The sequence below is a fragment of the Gorilla gorilla genome, chromosome X (assembly GCF_029281585.2).
Source record: "Gorilla gorilla gorilla isolate KB3781 chromosome X, NHGRI_mGorGor1-v2.1_pri, whole genome shotgun sequence".
NCBI classification, from domain to species: Eukaryota; Metazoa; Chordata; class Mammalia; order Primates; family Hominidae; genus Gorilla; species Gorilla gorilla.
Genome location: NC_073247.2, coordinates 54,230,118 through 54,251,680, shown reverse-complemented (window position 1 = coordinate 54,251,680; position 21,563 = coordinate 54,230,118). Strand labels below are relative to the sequence as shown.

Below are 21,563 nucleotides of genomic sequence, written 5' to 3'. Positions count from 1 at the left end.
ACAAGAGCGAAACTCCATCCCTCTCTCTCTCTCTCTCTCTCTCTCTATATATATATATTTATAGATATATATATCTATATATATAATAAATATATTTTCGCTTCCCTGTGATTTCCTTAGTAACATTTTCTTTCCTCTAGCTTACTTTATTGTAAGAATGCAGTATATAATACATATATCATACAAAGTATGTGTTAATGGACTGCCTATGTTATCAGTAAGACTAACGGTAGGCTATCAGTAATTGAGTTTTGGGAGAGCCAAAAGTTATACATGGATTTTTGACTATACAGGTGGTTGGTTTCCCTAACCCTTGTGTTGTTCAAGCGTCAACTATAGATATAAGCAGAAGGTAAAATATACTATAATTGAATTTTTAAAACACTAGGATTTCAGCAGGGTCTTTTATCAGAATTAAAATAGTTGAGGGGCCAGGTGTGGTGGCTCATGCCTGTAATCCCAGCACTTTGGGAGGCCAAGGCAGGCGGATCGCCAGAGGTCAGGAGTTCGAGATCAGCCTGGCCAACGTGGCAAAACCCTGTCTCTACTAAAAATACAAAAATTAGCTGGTCATGGTGGCGTGTCCCTGTAATCCCAGCTACTCAGGAGGTTGAGGCAGGAGAATTGCTTGAACCCAGGAGACGGAGATTGCAGTGAGCTGAGATGGTGTCACTGCACTCCAGCCTGGGAGACAGAGCAAGACTCCATCTCCAAAGAAAAAAAAAGTTGAACGCTGCTTAAAAAATCATGTAGAGTTTTGGGGTTTTTTTTGTTTTATATTTATTTTTTATTTTTGCTTTTTCAAGGGCAAATTCCTGAATGCTGGGGGGGCTGCTGTTTCTCCATGGTGATGGAAGACATGTTTTGTCTCTTTAGATTTAGGCTGCTGCCAGAGACACCGACTGTAGACTAAAGCAGGGAGAATTAGCTCCAAAGCACTGGGACAGAGGCCATCTGCTTATGAAAGCAGCTTCCAAGAAAACATACCTGTTCCCCTATCCCTTCCTGCTCCTTCCCACAGGTCACTTGCCTTAATGGTGTTTGCCAAGAGAGCCATACCTTTGCCTTTTCTCATTGCATTTGTTTATCTGTTTCAAATTCTGTATGCAAGGCCCATTCTAATTGAGTCAATAAAATAAAATTCTCTAGGAGTCTGGTTGTTGTGTTATGACTTCCAAGAGTCCTTGTTTTTGTTCTCTAACTACAGTTATGTATTGTAATACCTTTATGTTGTCTCTCTATTTTAGCAGGAAGGGTGCCACTGAATCCCCAGTGACAGATGAAGAAGCAGTTTTACCTTGTGCATTGCTGTTTCAATGATACCTTTAGCCCTGGATAATGCCCCTGGTTATGTATGTTGCTCACAGCTTCAGTGCACATACACACCTACACACACACACACACACACACGTATATGCTAGACACTGAGCATGAGTCTGTGCCCTCCTATGTGGGTCAAAGTCTATACACTGTTAGGATGGGACTGTACAGTTTTAATATGAGTCTTTTGGGTTAGACTTTAAGAAAAGAAGAAGAATCTGCTTGGCTTGTGATTATTGAAGCCAATGTTTTTAATGCCAGAACTGATTCTTCTACCACTTGTGACTTCTGTTTGAAAGTTGCTATTAAGGTCTTAAGGAAAGGATTTTCCCACACACATGTTTCTCAATAACCTATTCTGGTCAAGTTCACAGTCTTGACCTGCCACCATGTTTCATCCTACCTGGTCTGGGTGCCCAGAGACCTGGAGCATCTGAGCTGGCAGGATGGAACTTCTTGTGCCTGGACTTGCCAAAACTTTTCCTTGACACTGAGAAAGACAATGAGGCTCTGAAGCCAGAAAATGTCTCGGTGAGTTGAATAGTTACATAAATGTCATTGACAATCATTGAATTTTAAAGTAGAGTTTAATGAGACTTAAACATTGTACACTTTAAAAATTCTACAGAATTTGTATGAAGCATAGGACTTGTATAATCTTGGCAATGGCTAATTTTTTGATGCAAAGTTCAGGAAGCTTTATTTCTCACTTAAGTTCTAGATTATTCACATCCCCTCATTATTATTTACTGCTCTGTGTTGAATGGAGAAAGGCCTCTCCTTTATTGTGTTGCTTACAGCTCCAAAGCTGGAACTTAGATTTTATTTTATTTTACTTTAAGTTCTGGGATGCATGTGCAGAACATGCAGGTTTGTTACATAGGTATACATATGCCATGGTGGCTTGCTGCACCTATCAACCTGTCATCTAGGTTTTAAGCCTTGCATGCATTAGGTATTTGTCCTGAAGCTCTCCCTCCCATTTCCCCCACCCGCTTACAGGCCCCAGTGTGTGATGTTTCCCTCCCTGTGTCCATGTGTTCTCCTTGTTCAACTCCCACTTATGAATAAGAACATGTGGTGTTTGTTTTTCTGTTCCTGTGTTAGTTTGCTGAGAATGATGGCTTCCAGCTTCATCCACGTTCCTGCAAAGGACATTAACTCATTGTTTTTATGGCTGCACAGTATTCCATGGTGTATATGTGCCACATGTTCTTTATCCAATCTATCATTGATGGGCATTTGGGTTAGAACTGAGATTATTAAGCTTTGTCACTATGAGGCTCACCCAACTGCTTACTTAACATCTGTTTGGGCTAATGCCCCATTCCCCAGTTCCAACAGGTCACTCGAAATAGTGCTTCTGCTAGGAACTCCCTCTCTGCTCTCTTACCCTCTCCCAACTTCTCAGCACTACTGACAACATAAGAAAAACCAGTCTGGAGTGGCTACCCAGGGTTTTCATCACCATGTTATCCCCAAATAAGCCCAAATAAGTTTAATTAACAATGAAGTTAGTTAGTACACAAGATAACATTTCCCATGTATATTAGTTGGCTAGGGCTGCTGTGACAAAATTCCACACCCTGGGTGGCTTATGACAACAGAAATGTATTGTCATATGGTTCTGGAGGCTGGAAGCCCAAGATCAAAGTGTTTGCAGAGTTGGTTCCTTCTAGGGGCTGTGAGGGAGAACCTGTGCCATGCCTCTCCCTCAGTGTCTGGTGGTTTGCTGGCGATCTTTAGTGCCTCTTGGCTTATAGAGGCATCACTCTATCTCTGCCTTCATCTTTGCATGGAGTTCTCCCTATGTGCATGTCTCTGTTTCCAAATTTCCTCCTTTTACAAGGACACCAGTGAGGTTGGTCTAGGGCCCACAGTACTGACCTCATTTTAACTTGATTACCTCTGTAAAGACTATCTCCATATAAGGTCACATTCTGAGGTTCTAGGGGGTTGGAACTTCAACATATGAATTTTGAGGCATACTCAATTCATTTCGCAACACCATGCTACCCAAATTTACTCATCTGGCCATCTTCCAGCTCCTCAGAGGTGGCAGCACACTTTCCCTTCCTCCTTGCTCTAGCTGAGGGCATTGCCCCCAGGCCTGTCTTTGGTGTACCTTTTCCTGGGTGATCCTGCCAGACTGCATGGCCAGGAAAAAAACAGGGGAACTTTCCCTGTCCTTTTCCTTCTCATTTCATCGTTTTCCTTTTTTTTTTTTTTTTTTTTTTTTTTTTTTTGAGACGGACTCTCGCTCTGTCGCCCAGGCTGGAATGCAGTGGTGCCATCTCGGCTCATTGCAACCTCCGCCTCCCGGGTTCACGCCATTCTCCTACCTCAGCCTCCCGAGCAGCTGGGACCACAGGCGCTTGCCACCACGCCTGGCTAATTTTTTGTATTTTTAGTAGAGATGGGGTTTCACATCGTGATCCGCCCGCCTCGGCCTCCTAAAGTGCTGGGATTACAGGCGTGAGCCACCGTGCCTGGCCCATCATTTTCTACTTTTCTGTAACTTGGCTGTACCAAATGCACTTCTGACCTCCCCAGGAAGCTCCCTTTCCAAATATCTGTAGTTACCCTCTTCCTTGCCTTCATGGTGCCTCTTCTGTTAGGCTTTGTTCTTTTCTAGAGGCACATCGTGTTTTGGATATCACTCTAAGGAACCCACCACCAGTTTTAGCCACATTGACCAAATTGACCAGTTGCTTTAGGTATGTTTTTGAAAAAATATAAGGAGAATTTTCTGCCCTCAAGAGAATCACTTTTGTCCCCTGTTGCCCAATAGGTTATTAAAGACTAAGAAATTATATAAATGGTATATAGTATCTTTATGGAATTATGTGATACATTAACTTGGGGCTCTGAACAAGTCCAGCAGAATAGAAACCAGTTTAACTTTTTTCCAGAATTCTCTTATTATGAAATTTTTCAAAGAATTATACAGTCAACACTCATATACCAACCAACTAGACTCCACAATTAATGTTTTTGCTATATTTGCTTTATTCCAGTATATCCAACTATTTATCCCTCTCTCCATCTATCAATCTCTCTTGATTTTTGATGCATTTCAAAGTAAGTTACAGACATCATGACATTTCATCCCTAATTATCTTAGCACATCTATCCCTAAACAGCTTTGTTTAAATCAGCATTTCCTTATCGTATATGAACACAAAAAAACACATATTTTTATTCACATCTATTGATGACACCCAAATTTTAAGCTCCACAGGGCAGACTTTGGGCTAGATGCTTTGGGGTCATAAAGATACTACCTCTGTAATGAAATCTCAGTTTATGTGACATTGCCACCCTGTCTCATTTGGGTTGATCACAGACTGGAAGGGGCCTAATTTAATCACCTTATTTTATAGATGGGGAAAGTGAGTCCCAGAAAGGTGAGGACTCTTGTCTGAGGTTATGCAGCCAGGAGGTGGCCTTTTGGGCATAAAGCTTTTTCTACTGAAGGGCAAAGTCCTGCCTTCTTCTTGACCAGGTGGTGTTTTCATTTGGTTCTGGTCCTTGCACACTGCTGACTACCTTAGTCTTTGTTTCACAGGTTCTTGTTGGGGCAGACTCACTAGGCTCCTAGAAGATGGAAGCAGGGCCAGGCTCTGGCATCACTGAATGACTCCTTTGTAATTTTATTTCTTCCAATCACTGATTACATCACACTCAGACTTCTTTTCCTTGGCACCTCCCACATGTCCTCTTTTTCCAGATTTCCTAATCTGTCTTCTCCTTTTTGGTGAAAGGGGATGTTTTCCTGGAGAGGTAGTCAGCATACTCTATAGCAGACTTCTAACCCTCTTCATGACATTTGTAACACCCATCACAAAATGGGATCTGGGGAGGGGGTGACCCAAAGCAGAAATGGTAGCTCTTCAGTTTTATATTCTTCCTTAAAGATGCTTGTGATTCTAAAAATTGTGTTGGTAATCCGTAGGAGGGCTACTATCATAGTAGTGAAATATTTCATCCTCAGATCCCCATCAAAGAAATGATCATGGCATTTTAGAATAACTGAGGGAGTACAATTGCTTAAGGAAATGGATACCCCATTTACCTCAATGTGATTATTACACATTGTATGCCTGTGTCAGAATATTTCATGTGCCCCATAAATACATCCACCTACTATGTACCCATAAAAATTAAAAATAAAAAAGGAAATGATCATGGCATCATATAATTATCTTCTATACTTAAAAAAATTTTTCTTGAGAGTATGTTTATTTATTCATACACACTTCCTCTAATTCCCAGAAGGATTTGAGGCAGGTAAATTAAAAGCTTAGTTTTATTTAACAGTTTTTATAATGAATAATATAGCACACAAACCCGAGAAAGACAAAGCTGTAATTTCTGGGTTTGATTCCTTTATTCATGGGAGACTATGTTGAGATAAAGCAAAAACAAATTTTGTCTTCCACGATTACAATACATAAAAGATAGTCAACTCCTTTCAAACAACAAAGGGTAGAGACAAAAGCTTGGTTATTAAACAAGACTCATTATGATTGCTGACATTTTAGAAAATGCAATCATTTGCATATAAACTGTGATGAAGAGACAATTTTTATGGTTTTAGACATATTCTGAAAGACCTTGGAAGGCAATCTCATTCTAGTATCTCAAAGTGGCTGCATCTGGAGAAAGGTTTCTATGGCAACTTATGAAAGCTTGATGTTTTTTATCTTTTTCAAGAGCATAAATCATCCCACGGCCTGAGGCTTCAGTAAAGGTCTCCATTATTTTACAAGCTATTGCCATTTGTTTTCATGTTATATATTTTGATTGTCTTAGAGGAAAGAGAGCAAAGGTTATCATGTTTCCGAGAAGGCTTGGAGTCTATTTTCTTTTTTTTTCATTTTGTGGGACAAGACGTGAATAACATCATTCTAAACATTGCTTCTCAATGATCAAAATAATGGTACACATTGCAATATTTGGTTTATGTCATGTGTTGTTTAGATTTTCCCCAAAATTGTGACTGGTGCATTCTCTGGAAGACAAGCCAGTTTGAACTTAAGGAGGAGGAACTATTTGGCCAAAACACTTCCTAATATGTAGTTCAGTAGAGCTGCCCTGGAGAATGCTGCATTGTTCCACATGCCTGCAAATATTCCTCTAATGATACAGTCCCAAGGCTTTGGACATTGATAGACTCCAGGTGATTTTTATCAACATATTCTTTCCAAGAAAGTTAATTTAATAATTCCGATTTTAAAACTCTGCCTGTTTCAAGAATTTTGTTTTAGCAACATGGATCTCTGTATGTTATAGGAGGTAATAAGGCTGAGGCAACACCCATTAAGACAAAGAAACAGAACCAGGTTTCAGACCTAGCTCTGCCATTGCTAGGTGTATAACTGTGAGCAAACCCTTGAATCTCTTCGAACCTCCTTTTACTAATCCGAAAAATAGGAGTAACAATGCCAGATTCACGGCATTATTGTTAAGGATTGAATGCGTGTGAGTGCTGGAAACTGTGCAATGCTGTACAAATGTAAGGTGGTTATTACTGTTGGCTGGCTGTCTTTCTTTCCCTTTGAAAAAGTCAAAAGTTTATGTTACCACTTCTGGATGACCAGAGGAAATCAGTTTCAGCATGTCTTAAGTATTTTAGTTTCTTATACTGTATTTAAAATACTTATACAGACACTGATCACTACAGCCATTTAATTATTTATTTACTCAGTAATCAAATGTCACCCCTGTAGAAGGGTATTAAATAAATTCATTCAACAAACATTTAAGTGCCAACTGTGTACTAGCATTGACGAGACAAAGAATAGACAATTAAATTCTTATTGTTCAGGAAATAAAAGTTTTCTGAGCTTCAAGGCCACAGCATAAGCTGTTCAGGTGGTGCCCTGCCCAAGGGCATTCGGCTGATGAAGTAGAAGGGGGATGTAATGCAGTCCCCCACTCTGCCAGCCAAGCCGTTTTCATGCACCTTGTGAGCTGCATTCACCTGAATGAAGGACATGTTTTGGAAATTTACTAGCCAGGAGTGTGTGCCTTCTTGCAATATACATGAAGGCATGCATGAATGTGCTAGCAGTGGCCCTGATGCTTGTATGATCCGTGATGTTAAAGGGAAGATTTGCAATGTTTCACTGTGAAATATGATGAAGGCTGCTGGCGTGCTTGTTATCTGGAGTCAGATTGCCTGAATTTGAATACTGGCTCTGCTACTTGCTAGCTGTGTGACCCTTGTGCACATTACTTGGCCTCTCTATGCTTCATTTTCTACATCTGCCTGCCTCATAGTTATTGGGAGGATAAATAAGTTCTTAAAACACATAGAATAGCAGCTGGCACACGGTCAGTGCTCAAAATGTTAGCTGTTTTCAGTGATGGCTTTACTGTTCAGGGTCTCCTTGCTACTCTGTGTTGAAAAGTTCAACAATTAACATCTAAATTCTACCTACAAAAACCACTTTTCTTTTATGAATTTGATGTCAAATTGGTGATATTTATCTCCTTACCTCAGATCTTTTTGGTGTGTGTTTGTGTTAAATAACTAGAAAGTATTCTCTTCAGAGAAATCAGAGAATTCCAGTTATTTGATGAGAAGGTGACTTGGTAGTTTTTAGAATTTTCTCATAAAACCATTGCTTTGTCAGAGTGATAGAGGTGATGAGGGATGTTTGCATATTCTTGGCTTTTATAATCCCAGCACTTTGGGAGGCCGAGGCAGGCAGATCACCTGAGGTCAGGTGTTCGAGACCAGGCTGGCCAACATGGTGAAACCCCATCTCCACAAAAAGTACAAAACTTAGCCGGGCGTAGTGGTGCTTGCATGTAATCCCAGCTACTTGGGGAGGCTGAGGCAGGAGAATCACTTGAACTCAGGAGGCAGAGGTTGCAGTGAGCCGAGATTGTGCCACTGCACTCCAGCCTGGGTGACAGAGTGAGACTTCGTCTCAACAAAACAAAACAAAACAAAACAAAACAAAACAAAAACAAACACAAACAAACAAAAATGACAACAACAACATAAAAAAAAAAAGAACAGTCCCAAGGGAATGCCTATATAGTTTACCAGGATTACAATAGGGATTCTTTGAGGTATAGTGAATTTCATTGTCAATTTTGGTTAACATGATTCCCTCTCTCTCTTTTCATAACTTTAAACTGGGAAAGAGCCCTTATGTAGTATTTTCAAGACTATTAACTTTGCATTTTAATTTTTTAAAAAAGTTTTGTTAAATATCAAATTTTGATATGAAGAGTGTGAAACAGATTGACAAAGCCAAGCATGAGGCAGGTGGTGATTTTGATTTTACCCCTCCCTTTGTATTCTGGCTCCTCTAACTGCCCTTAAGACACTGTAAAGAGGGCACTTCTGTGTTACTGCCACTGTGTATTTCCCAGTCTCCTACAGCGTCTAACTTGGGCCATTTTCTTGGCAAAAAACTAAAAGTGCAGAATGCTAATCATGTTGTACATCACTGATTTCTAAGTATTTAAAATAATTTGGGTGTCTACTCGTAATTGAGATTGTCATCACTTTTACGAAACCTTTTCCAAGTAAACTTCTCAGAAGAGAGATGCAATATTTTTATAATTTCATAACATCAAATATTAGTCTACCATTATTTGTGTGTGCTGTGCTATGATTATTCATCCGAGGGGCCTGTCATGGGGACATAGGGACTGCTTCTGAAAGTGCCAAATTACCATTTGGTTGTGAGATTATAATTGATACTGCATGTTAAATTCAAGTGTCATTAGCTTTTTAAAAAGATGAAGTGATGATAAGCTTGCTCCTAAATTGTTTGCAAAGGTTAAATTTCTAAGAGAAAAGCTGGTATTTAAGATTCTTATATTTAGTCAGATAGTAGAATGTTTTAAGACACTTTATATCAATCAGTGTATATGTAGAGTTACTGTGTTTTTAATTTTTTGTTTTTTGTCCAAGGGTAGCGGCTAAGAGTTCAGGTTTTGGGTTGAACTCTGACTCTGCCACTTACTAATTGCGTAACCTACAGTTAAGTCACTGAATGTCTCTAAGCTGCCATTTTTTCTTTTTAAAATGAGGATAATAATATTCCTCACCATTGTGGTAAGGATCAGTTGAGCTTTTTGTGTAAAGCGCTTCACCCAGACCAAAGTGCTTCATGCGTTATGATGGTGGCTGTTATTACTCTGGGTATTTTATTTTATTTTATTTTTTTAAGACAGAGTCTCACTCTGTCACCCAGGCTGGAGTGCAGTGGCATGGTCTTGGCTCACTGCAACCTCCGCCTCCCAGATTCAAGTAATTCTCCCTGCCTCAGCCTACCGAGTAGTTGGGATTACAGGTGCCTGCCACCACACCCGGGTAATTTTCGTATTTTTAGTAGAGACGGGGTTTCCCCATGTTAGCCAGGCTGGTCTTGAACTCCTGACCTCAGGTGATCTGCCTGCCTCAGCTTCCCAAAGTGCTGGGATTACAGGCGTAAGCCACCGTGCCTGGCTGGTATTTTCATTTTTAACAAACAAATTGTTAATTGCATTATATCAGGAGATTATTGCATAAGTGTTTAAACAGTGGCGATTACATTGTCTAATGTTTTTAAGGCAAATGTATTTCTGCTACTGTATGATTTTTTTTGCAATAGTATTGCACTCAAAAATTTTCATACTTCCCAGAGGATATACCATCTCTCATATTTTTGTTTCTATGGCAAAATGTATTAAAAGTTCCAAACAACCAACATAGAAAAGAACTCTTGGGAAATAACAGTCTTTAGGTGAGGGATGCTCTGTAGAGTTCATTGTTTGCTTAGTCCTTGAGCAGTCAAACTATTAGTCCTTTTATCAGTCATCACTGAGGGAGGTTTTTGAGCTACCTCTTCTAGACAATCTTAATCACCTCTTGACCAGACTCCAACTCAGTTTCCTATGTACCCTAAAATTCCCTCCTTCTAAATTGCAGTGACTTCCCTAAGCCACTGATATTTGGACCAATTTTTTTTTTCAGATTAATTTATGTCAATTGATTTCCAACAAGCCTCTTGACTACCCCTATGAACATTAGTGAGCTAAATTGTAAGTTACTTCCAGCAACATATTTTTGTGTTGCCCTTTTTAAAGATATTTTTGTAATTTTCTGTTTATAATTGTTTAAGGTACATGAGCATAGAGAACTCCATTCAATGATTTGATAAGTCCTTTGTTTGTTTTAATAACTGTTTATATTTAACATCAGATATTATTGGGTAAATGCATTTACTAAAAGACAGTACCTTTTGTGGAATATAAAATGCTAGTGTATACAAGTAACAATGTATTTCCTTCTGAACCCTTTTGTTTAAGCCTCAGCATGCTCAAGCGGTTTATCTAAATTCAGTGATAACAGCTGTTACTATGGCTGCATGTTATTTCATTTGTTGAATTGATGCTTGGTAAGAAAAATGTCATTGAATTGTTTGCAATTTTGAATTTAAATAGAAGTGGGTTTTTTTCCTTATGGAGGTAAAATTAGGAAACTTGGGTTATAAATCCTGTGCCCTGTATTCCTAAATCAGGGTTGTGCAATGCTTGTGTGCACTGCATGGGGTTCATGGACTTTGGAACTGTTATCCCATCAGCAACTGGAAGCATTGGCTCTGCCCCCGGTGACAGGGATGGGAAGATGGATTAACTCAAATAATGAAATGTCAAATCAGCCTCTCTAAAAAATGGGAATTCCTCCTTTAAGATCACTGATAGACGGTGACTAAAGCCTTGGCTTTTCATTATGGTTTTTAATGTGGGCTCATATTTTATGTTATATGGATTCTTATAAACCACAACATATAAGTGTGTCTTAAAAACAACTTGATCCAAAAAAGTGAGAAATATCTTTTGAAGTGTAATTTCTCTCTGTAGCAAAAATTGGAAGATGCAATCAATGAAGAGGATGGCCATGGGGGTCCGGGGAAGACAGTGTTGTATAATGGCTGTGAATACAGATGCTGCAGTTAAACTGGCTTTGTCACCTACTCCTTATGCGACCTTGGACATCTCTTTGGGCTTCAGTTTTCTCGGCCATAAAATGGGAATGTCAACAGTACTTATCTCATGGGGTCGTAGAAGTTCACTGAATTAATTTATTAAAACACTTAGAACCCAGTATAATAAGAGTATTAGCTATTTTATAGGAATCTTTTTAATTTTGCAGTAGTGGGGTCTAAAAGTCACAGAACTATTATTTTTGAAAGACAAGATAGAAGCGGTTTTATTTACGTTGTAAGGCACGAGAGCATCTTGGCATGGCCTTAATATTTGGTCTCATAAAGCAAGTGAGGAAGGTAATTGGAACTGAGCACATTCAGCCCACTCATCATGGGAAGAGCACCAGGTGTCTGTTCTCTGAGAAAACTTGCTAAATTCTGTAAGAGTGCTTTTAAAAAAATACAGTATTTTAAGAGCTTTGAGGTCAAAAACTACATCCAGAATGGATTAGTACCCCAAACTTTATACATGTACTCCACACTATGCTTTGTCCTTTGTCAAAACGTATTGAACTCTGCATTAATGGATGTATCAGTCAGGGTTCTCCAGAAAGACAGAACCAGTAGGATACATAGAAGAATACATTTACTGGGGGAATTGGCTCCCACCATCACACAGATAGAGGAGCCCCATGATAGGGTGACTGTGAGCTGGAGCATCAGAGAAGCTGGCTTAGTCTGGAAGCCTCAGAACCAGGGAGGCTAATGGTGCAGCTCCCAGTCCGAGGCCAAAAGCCCGAGAGCCCACTGGAGGTCACTGGTGTAAGTCCCAGAGTCCAAAACCTGGAGTCTGATGTCCAAAGGCAGGAGGAGAACAAGCATCCCGCTCCGGAAGAGAGAGTGAGGGCAGAGACAGAGAGAGTCCCCTCTTCTTTCACCTGTTTGTCCCTGCAGGGCCCCAGCCGATTGGATTGGATGGTGCCCACCCACATTGACAGCAGGTTTTCCTCTCCCAGTCTGCCAACTCCCATGCCAGTTTCTTCTGGAAACACCCTCACAGGGACACCCAGAAACAATGCTTCACCTGCCATCTAGGTATCCCACAATCCAGTCAAGTTGACACCTAAAATTAACCATCACAATGGGTAAAGTTTATTGCATGTACATTTACCTCAGTAAAGCTGTGGGTTTTTTTAAGAGCTAAATTCATGGTGGTGAGAATGTAATAGGCATTCACTAAGTATTTTTGACTAAATTAATAGTTAAATTAGTTATGAGTGGAATTATTTCATTCTTCAGTGATGGGTCGTATCAGGAAATCCAGATGCATAAGGGGTCGAATTTTACCTCCTTGATTTTGAAACTTTACATCAACTTCTAAAAGTCCAACTTTAATAGTAAGTCCCAGTTCCTGGCACACGCTTTGAAGGTCCACTGTCCCTCAGTTTACCGGTTTTTCATATTTACCCTGAGAATGAAGTCAGTGACTGGACTTAGCCCTGTGTCTGCGACTCATATATTTCTCTTGAGCATGGCCTTGTATTCTCATTTATGTTATCAGACATGCAATTTAGTCATTTAAATAGACATTTTGATATAGTGGCAGAGGATGTGTTTAAGATTTGAGAAATTTACCAAAAAATGAAATCCCTTTTGTCGTTTCCAGAAACATCAGACTCTGGGCCTCTATTGACAAACCATATCCACTTGTAAGTTGAAAGTAACAATAGGCTGTGCACGTGAGCCAGCATGGACTTTTCTCATTGGCTGTTAGCATGAGGAGCTTGTCTGGCATCCTTGTATTTGATCCTGATGTCTTACTGTCTTTTCTCCCAGGTATGGCAGCAGCCAAACTTCTGCATGACTCTGGACTGAATGTGGTTGTTCTGGAAGCCCGGGACCGTGTGGGAGGCAGGACTTACACTCTTAGGGTAAGGCATTAAGAATCCGGTGGACAAATATGGGACTGAAGCTGAGTTTGGGGTTTCATTTTTGTCTTTTTCCCCAAAAGTCTTCAATTTCATTTGACTCTAAGAGGGCGAAAATAACTCTGAAACATTCTTCACAGCCTCTCTCCCAGTTTGCCTTCCTTTCAATTCTTCTGTTCCATTTTGTCTTTTCATCTCATGATATTTGGCCTCATAGAGTTAGGATTGAGTAAGAGGGAAATGGACAGATATGTGTGTGCCTCTGTGTGTGTGTATGTGTGTGTGTGTGTGTGTGTGTGTGTGAGACAGAGAGAGAAATAGGAAGAAAAATAACATAATTATATGTACTTTCCACTCCTAACTTCGATGCTTCCGTTACACCAACACAATCATTCTAATCATAAACTAAACTTTTTTGGAGAGACTTTCTCCCATTTTTAAATTTATTTTTTAAATTTTATTTTAACAAATCATAATTGTATTACATTTATGGAGTACAATGTGATGTTTTCACCATATGTATACAATGTGGAGTGATTAAATTGAGCTAATTAACATATTCAGCACCTCACTTTCTTGACATTTTTTGTGGTGATACATTTGAAATTTACTCTGTTATTTTGAAATGCACAATACATTATTATTACTACAGTTACTGTGCAACGGATTTCAAAACTTATTCTTCCTGTCTAGCTAAAATTTTGTACTCCTCATTCCCTCAGTTCTCACCCCCCAGCCGCTGATAATATTCATTTTGCTCTCTACGTCTATGAATTCAATGTGTTTTAGATTCCACTTATAAGTCTTTCTGTGCCTGGCTTATTTCACTTAGCATAATGTCCTCCAAATTCATCTATGTTGTCCCAAATGACATTTCTTTATTTTTAAAGGCTGAATAGTATTTCATTGTGTGTATATACCAAGTCTTCCTCATCCATTTATCCACTGATGGACACTTAGGGTGATTTCATATCATGGCTACTGTAGATAATGCTGCAATGAACATGGGTGTGCAGATATCTCTTTGACATATTGACTTCAATTCTTTTGGATATATTCCCAAAAATGGGATTGCTGAATTATGCGGTAGTTCTATTTTTAGTTTTCCATTTTTAGTTTTCTGAGGAATCTCCATACTGTATTTTCATTTCCAGAGAGATAAGACATAAAATTCTGACTCACAGCTTTTCTTTTGGAAGGATTCATCAATGATATATATTTGACATTTTGTACTCATTCTTTTTTTTAAATTATACTTTAAGTTCTGGGATACATGTGCAGGGGTGGGATCTGCTGAGCTAGATCACTTGGCTCCCTGGCTTCAGCCCCCTTTCCAGGGGAGTGAACGGTTCTGTCCCACTGGTGTTCCAGGCACCACTTGGATATGGAAAAAAAAAAAAAAACTCCTGCAGCTAGCTCGGTGTCTGCCCAAATGGCCGCCCAGTTCTGTGCTTGAAACCCAGGGCCCTGGTGGCATAGGACCAAGGGAATCTCCTGGTCTGCGGGTTGTGAAGACCATGAGAAAAGTATAGTATCTGGGCCAGAATGCACTGTTCCTCATGGCACAGTCCCTCACAGCTTCCCTTGGCTAGGGAAGGGAGTTCCCTAACCCCTTGCACTTCCCAGGTGAGGCGACACCCCACCCTGCTTAGGCTCACCCTCCATGGGCTGCACTCACTGTCTAACCAGTCCCAATGAGATGAGCCGGGTACCTCAGTTGGAAACGCAGAAATCACCCGCCTTCTGTGTTGATCTCACTGGGAGCTGCAGACCGGAGCTGTTCCTATTTGACCATCTTGCCAGCCCTCTGTACTCATTCTTTACTTTGAGTCATCTCCTTTATAATTGAATTTGTCCTCAGCAAATATCTACTGAGTACCTACTATGAATCAGGCACAGTAATCCCCCCAAAATGGCCTTGCTCCACAGACTTTACAGTCTCCCAGGGGGACACTGACTGTTGTAGATGCCTAATTATAGCTTATCAAGGAAAATGCTACAATGAGGGTGGGTGACAGCTTGGAGTGGTGCCATAGGAGGCATAAGAGGGCACCTTAACAGTCTTGAGAGCCAGAGACTCAGATAAGCCTGAAAGCCTTATCTGTTATTGACTGTGACATACACCGCCTAACCTAGTTATTTATGATTTCACACAAGCCTTCAAACTTGGTCTAACCCTTCTTGTCTACTGGCCATTGTTTTTGCCATTATGTGTTCCTCAAATATCTCTTTTTACCTTTGTCGTATGGCAAAATCTTCACATACTTCCAGGATCTCATCCCTTCCTACTCCAATCAAAAGCTACTTGCCTTTCTTCTGTGTTAATACCACTTACCTGTTCCACACAAGGACAATTATTATATGTTGCTTTACAAGATTTTGCCTGTGTACATCTTATCTCCCCCAGTTCTTGAAATCTTCATATTCCTTGAAAAATACAGCAGATAAGAGTGCCTTTTACGTAAAGAAGCTGGTTTAGTACAATTAGGTGCTGAATTTTTAAAAACATCCTTCTTTCATTTATTTGAGAAAATTTATTGGACAACTGCTATAGGCGTTTGGAATACTTTAGTGAGTAAAACAAAGATGCCTTGTGAAAACTGCATTTTTGAAGGGTAAGTGAGTGGAAAGCTAGACAAAAAATAAGCAAATAAACAAAAACAGAAGAGAAGGACCATTTCTAGTGTTTCTAACTAGTAGGAACCTGGTTTTTCTTAGACATACTCAGAAATAGGAAACTTTTCTACTAATTTTTTGTTCAAAGTTCGCCCCTCAGTCATTGGAAATGAAACCAATTCAAAACTACATAAATATACTATTAAACATAAAAGCAATTTCAAAGTCCAAATTATGACCAAATATTCCCTAGTGCTATTTTCAAATGCCTGGATTAACAAATCACATAAGAAGTGATCGTTTTCTTTCTTGCTTTTTCTCTAGCATTAGGCCCCTCAACATTCACCTGAAGTACTGAGTAAAGAGATTCGTCAATAAGTCACAGCTCACAAATTCAAAGCACTAAAAACCAAGCCATGTTATGGTATATTGTAAATGATGAGGTTTAGAAGCTCTTGCCTATTCAGCGTTCAATCAATTTTGCTTTAAAGATTGATTTAATAACTAAGTCATGTGAATGAAGTAGAGTTGATAACAAAATCTAGTTTTTCGTGGATATACCCTTAAGTTGTATCTATAACTTGTGAAATGTCGATTTGCTTATTTCAGGACTGTCTTTTGTTATTTTATACATTTTTTACAAATTTTTTTTTTATTTTTTCCTGTGGGAAAACAGAACCAAAAGGTTAAATATGTGGACCTTGGAGGATCCTATGTTGGACCAACCCAGAATCGTATCTTGAGATTAGCCAAGGAGCTAGGATTGGAGACCTACAAAGTGAATGAGGTTGAGCGTCTGATCCACCATGTAAAGGTAAGATCAGGCCAGACTTCGAAGGATTTGAAAACTTCTCTATGATGTTTCCTTACACAAATTCCAGATCATTCTCTTAGAGAATCTTCTATATCTCTGGATGATGCAAATGTATTTTATAATGGTATTTCAGCCACTCTGAGATTCATTCACTGTTATCAAGGTGAATTAGGTGGGAATTCTACCTATTTAGGAAGGTTATTGATGAAGTGGTATTGTCCATGTGGTAAAATGTTTAACAAAACCCATAGAGAAAAAACATTTGTGCTTTATTTATTAAATATCTGTTTAAATACCTGGAAGTCTTTTATGTTATATAAAAACCTGTGCAAAGTTTTTAAAATGCTGCCCTAGACTGCACATTGTAAAGAGTATTTGCAATATGCCTAATGGAATATTCTTACATTTTATCATTGTGGCCTATATATCAGCTAAAGTTATTCTTCTTTGGAGATTGACATCAAAGTGGTTCAAGTCCCAGATCCCGTCTTTTGCAAGGAAGCTTCATTGTTCTCCCCAAGATTTCTGTGAATTTACTGAGTTTCTCATTCCTGTGATCATTTGTGGCTCATGGTTCTGGCTTCCATAATACCTATGTTCATTCACATCTCATGGCCTGTGACTCTTTTCTTCTCTTTGCTTATGCCAACCTGGGTTCACAGTCACCTCTTTGTCCTGATTTTTCTCAGACCGCCATAAGCATATGTGAAAAGCAAACGTGACTGAAGTTTGCTTGGGGTTGGTGGGCGGGGGAAGGCTCTTAAATTTGCAGAAATACAAACAGATTAGAACTGAATGTTGGACACTCATTCTAATAACCTCTTAGATCAAAGCATCCCCTGAGGATTTCTCACTGGTCACATTTCTCTGCAGATTCCAGTCTCCCACCATGCTGCTGGTCCTCAGACTCTCTTCACATCTCCCTGCTCCTCTGTTTTTCCAGCATCCTCATCTTGGTCCACAAAGTCACTCATGTTCTCTGACAATCAAACAGTCACCTAATCTGGGCCCCATCCAGGAGTCCCATGGAAGAACTGGCGGAGGTTTTCAATTTCAGTCTTTCCTCTCTCATCTTCACTTGCTCCTGTGGGTGGAAGTAAGCAGCACAGGAACTTATTCCTCACTGGTAGAAAATATCCCCTTAGAAGACAGAAGAAACTAGCAACGGTCAATTTTGATTTATATAACAATTTTGACATCCTCATATTATTTGTGAGTGATAATATCAAAACAAATAACTGACCATAAACCATGAAACATTTAATAAAATGGGAACTAAGCAGTTACTTAATTTGGTATAATGTGGGTAAAAGTTTTCCTTAATTTATAAATAAATGTTTTGGTTGACCTTCAAATTTTATTTTATATTGGCCGGGCACAGTGGCTCACGCCTGTAATCCCTGCACTTTGGGAAGCTGAGGCGGGCGGATCACCTGAGGTCAGGAGTTCCAGACCAGCCTGGCCATCATGGCGAAACCCCGTCTCTACTAAAAATACCAAATTTTATTTTATAAGCCTTTCCACCTTCCTTCCCTATGTGTCTAGGAGAAAAAGAGACACATGAATTAGAAATGAAAATCTACCATGGTGATAATGTGATTTGTTGAACATCAATCAACAGTTCTTAACACCCTTTGTTGGGTTCTTTGTTTTTTTAAATGTAGATTTTCTTGACCGATTTCTTATGTCTTATTCTACCTGTAAGGCTTGCAGAGATTGACTTCTCAGAACACTAGGATCTTTAAATTTCTCCAGACAAAGGAGATGACCAGCGATTATATTCACTTGCCTGTCTTTGTGTGTGCAGAGATTATTGTCAGCTCAGAGCTATGTCCAGGATGCTTTGTTTTTTCCTGACATTAAGTCCCTTGTCTGAGAGAAATTGCTGAGTCATCAATTACAGGAATGATGTTACACTTAAATGATATTTCACAGTGATGGCCAAATGTGCTGCTTTTTCACTATTTCCATTACTCTATGTGCAGTTAGGAAAATACAAGTAGTTAAGCCATAGTCCTTACTTAATACAGGGTAAATACATATGCCAATAATGCTCTTTATATTTAAAATAAGTCTTACTGCTTTTTAATTATGACAAAAGTAAAGCATGTTTATTGTAAAAATATGATTAGAAAATATAGATAAACAAGAACAATTAACAAACCCCTTTATAATACTATCTTGAGAAGATCACTCTAAAATACTCTCTTGGTTCGTAGATTTTCATATTCCTGTATTGCTATTTTCTGACCTCTGCTGGAGGAAATGGGAAATATCAGTGCATTTTAAGAAATTGTATGCACATGCATATGTGTATATGTTTTACGTAACTTACTCTCAAATTAATTATCACTAATGAGACAAATTGAAAAAATAATGATGCTGTAAAAAAAAGGTTTCTGCAGTCTTGACAAAGGTGCCAATTTGGCCTCCTCGTGATCAGTCACATGCAGTGAAGAGCTACATGATAATACATAATGACGAAGACCTTATAGCTAAGAAGTCCTTCTCAAACTAAGTACTTGTTCTCTACCATCTCCACTTCCATGTCTTTTTATATGTCATTTTTCTCATTTTTGACCTGTAAAAAGCATCTTGGATGGCTACATTCATTTCCGGAATTATTAACAAGAACTTTGACATTCTTTCTCCTACCACATACTAGAGAATGCAGTGGAGAAATTTGCCTCCTGTGTCGTGGAAAGCAGTACTTTGGGAATTTGAACACTGCCCTCTATTACCTATTTTAATAACTACTGTCCCCAAGGGCAAACTACAGTTCATGTAAATAGATAGTATATTTGGGCCTTGTTTCTTTTTTATCAGGGAACATGCATGTATTTCTTAATCTGAATCCTGAGAGTATCAAGTATGCTACTTGCCATATTGTCAGATCCTGCTATCAAAGGAATCTGCTTTTAAAATTTTTTATGTGGCTGATAATGGGAAATAGAGTTTTATGTGCAACCTTAGTAACATTAAGCTAAGGAACTTGGATATACTGGTTGATATTGAAATGAATGAAGTGGAGCTACCCAGAAAAGGGGAAGGGCACAGTAGCTCATGGTGGGCTAACTACCCAAATGAAAGAGTGTGTTTCCTCAAGAGAGGATGACTCCCAATATCACCAGTTCTGTGGTAGTTGTCATAGAAATGTTCTTCTGATAGAGGAAGTGTGTTCATGCCAGCTCCATAATAGGCATCTTTAAACACCTAGTGTGCTGTGATGAACAGGCCTCTGTCTTGATCTCATCTGTCAGACATGTTTGTATCTACTGAGTGGCGTTCATTTTTAATGCTCTGTAGATCTGTTATATGTTGTTAAAGTAGGGTTTTCCAAAGACAACTTCATAAATAAAAGATGTGATACCAAACTATATTGGGATTTAATTATCAGTGAGAAAGGGATCGCTTCAGCTCAAATCTATATAATTTAGAAGGTGTTTTCCTTACTTCTGGAGTCAGTGATGCAGCTGTTAGTACTTTACAATTATTGTTAAATATCTACTGAGATTTTTGATCCGTTTTACAAATAGGCATGCTAATTTCCACTGGTATAGTTTAGAAGGCAGCTGTTTAGATGTCTTGGAAGTAACTTGAAAAAATTGTTTTCTTTTAAGGAATATTTCATAATTAAAAAGAAAAAGATAAAAACAAAAACTTCTTAAGGAATCCTGCTATATTTTGACTTATGTTTCTTTCTCTTTCATCGTGTGTTTACTTGTGCATGCATGTATGGTTGTCTTTGTTCTTTTGGGCTCTTTGAAGAAGTTGGAGAAAATTCTAAGGTTTGGTACAATGTAGGCAAATAAAATTTTTCTGTTTCAGAAGCTTTCATCAGTCTGAAATTTGAAAGTAAATTCTGGTAAAAGCACCCATGAAACTGCTCTAGGTCTGAAGGTTGAACTGTTAAGAGTTTTGCCAATATAAAGATGTAGTGTGACTTAAAATTAAGAGTCCAACTTCATACTGATGTTCATTTCCAAACTTCAGCTATCTGGAGAAGCTGAGCAAAAGGACATTTTGGTCTTAACCTACTTCCCAGTGGGCAGAAACAAAGCTTATTGTCAAAGTCCTTTTTGTGTTGCATATGGTCAACCTTCAATGCTAAAGATGCGTGCGAATGAGGATTCATCTCTCAAATATATTGTCTGCTTGTTGCTGCCATAGCTGCTATTGCTCAAACAGCCTCACAGAGGAGGAGGCATTTGGCACAACCCCTCAGTCTTGCTGACAACTCTGAAATCCAGTTGAAAATATGATACACAAAATGCACACAAAGGCAGAGAGGGGAAACCATAGCTATCTATCTGCGATGTCATTTCAGTTAATCTCTCTGTCTAAATGGCCTCTCAGTACTAAGAAACAGCAACAGGATTAGAGTAGTAATATTGAGACATAAAAAAATGCAAATGATAATTGCATTTAGCAAATGGAAATCGTCCTGTTGTGTAAGGTCTTGGCATCTCCTGGAAATCAACAGGCCAGAAGTATCCAGTCTTCTCTAGGTCCTCAATATTCCCTTCTTCACACCCCTGTCCCCGATCCTATTAATCCAGGGGAGGCTGGATCAAAGTCCAGAATACACTTGCTTCTCTCATGAAGACAGAAGTCTCCAGGAACAGGTTAGACCAACTCTTGTTTTTGTTCAGGAACAGTTGCCCATTTTACATGAACTTCACACTTACCATGTTGAGTTTACTGGCTCTGTGAGTTTGCCCTTTCTGAAGTGGGCTTAATGAACCTTTTCTACAAGTTCCACCCACACTGCATTTCATTTCTTATTTGTTTGAAACAAATATGTCTTATTATGGAAGATTTTTTCAAGGAAAAATGTGGAGAATAGTAATTTTCTCTCTAGTAAGTGAAACACATTTGTCTAGTGATCATTCTAAAGCTTATGCTGTTATTCTGGAAACCAAAGTGCTCATTTGTGTTCTTTAGAGA

At 39.0% G+C, this 21,563-nt stretch overlaps 1 protein-coding gene across 1 annotated transcript in view; it reads left to right on the top strand.

Moving 5' to 3' along the window:
- MAOB (monoamine oxidase B) overlaps window positions 1-21,563 on the top strand; it is a 113,732-nt gene that overhangs the window by 25,341 nt on the left and 66,828 nt on the right. The window contains exons 2-3 of the mRNA XM_004064033.5: window positions 13,095-13,189; window positions 16,479-16,616. Of these exons, the coding sequence (XP_004064081.3) occupies window positions 13,095-13,189; window positions 16,479-16,616 (233 nt within the window). The remainder of the gene's footprint in view (window positions 1-13,094; window positions 13,190-16,478; window positions 16,617-21,563) is intronic.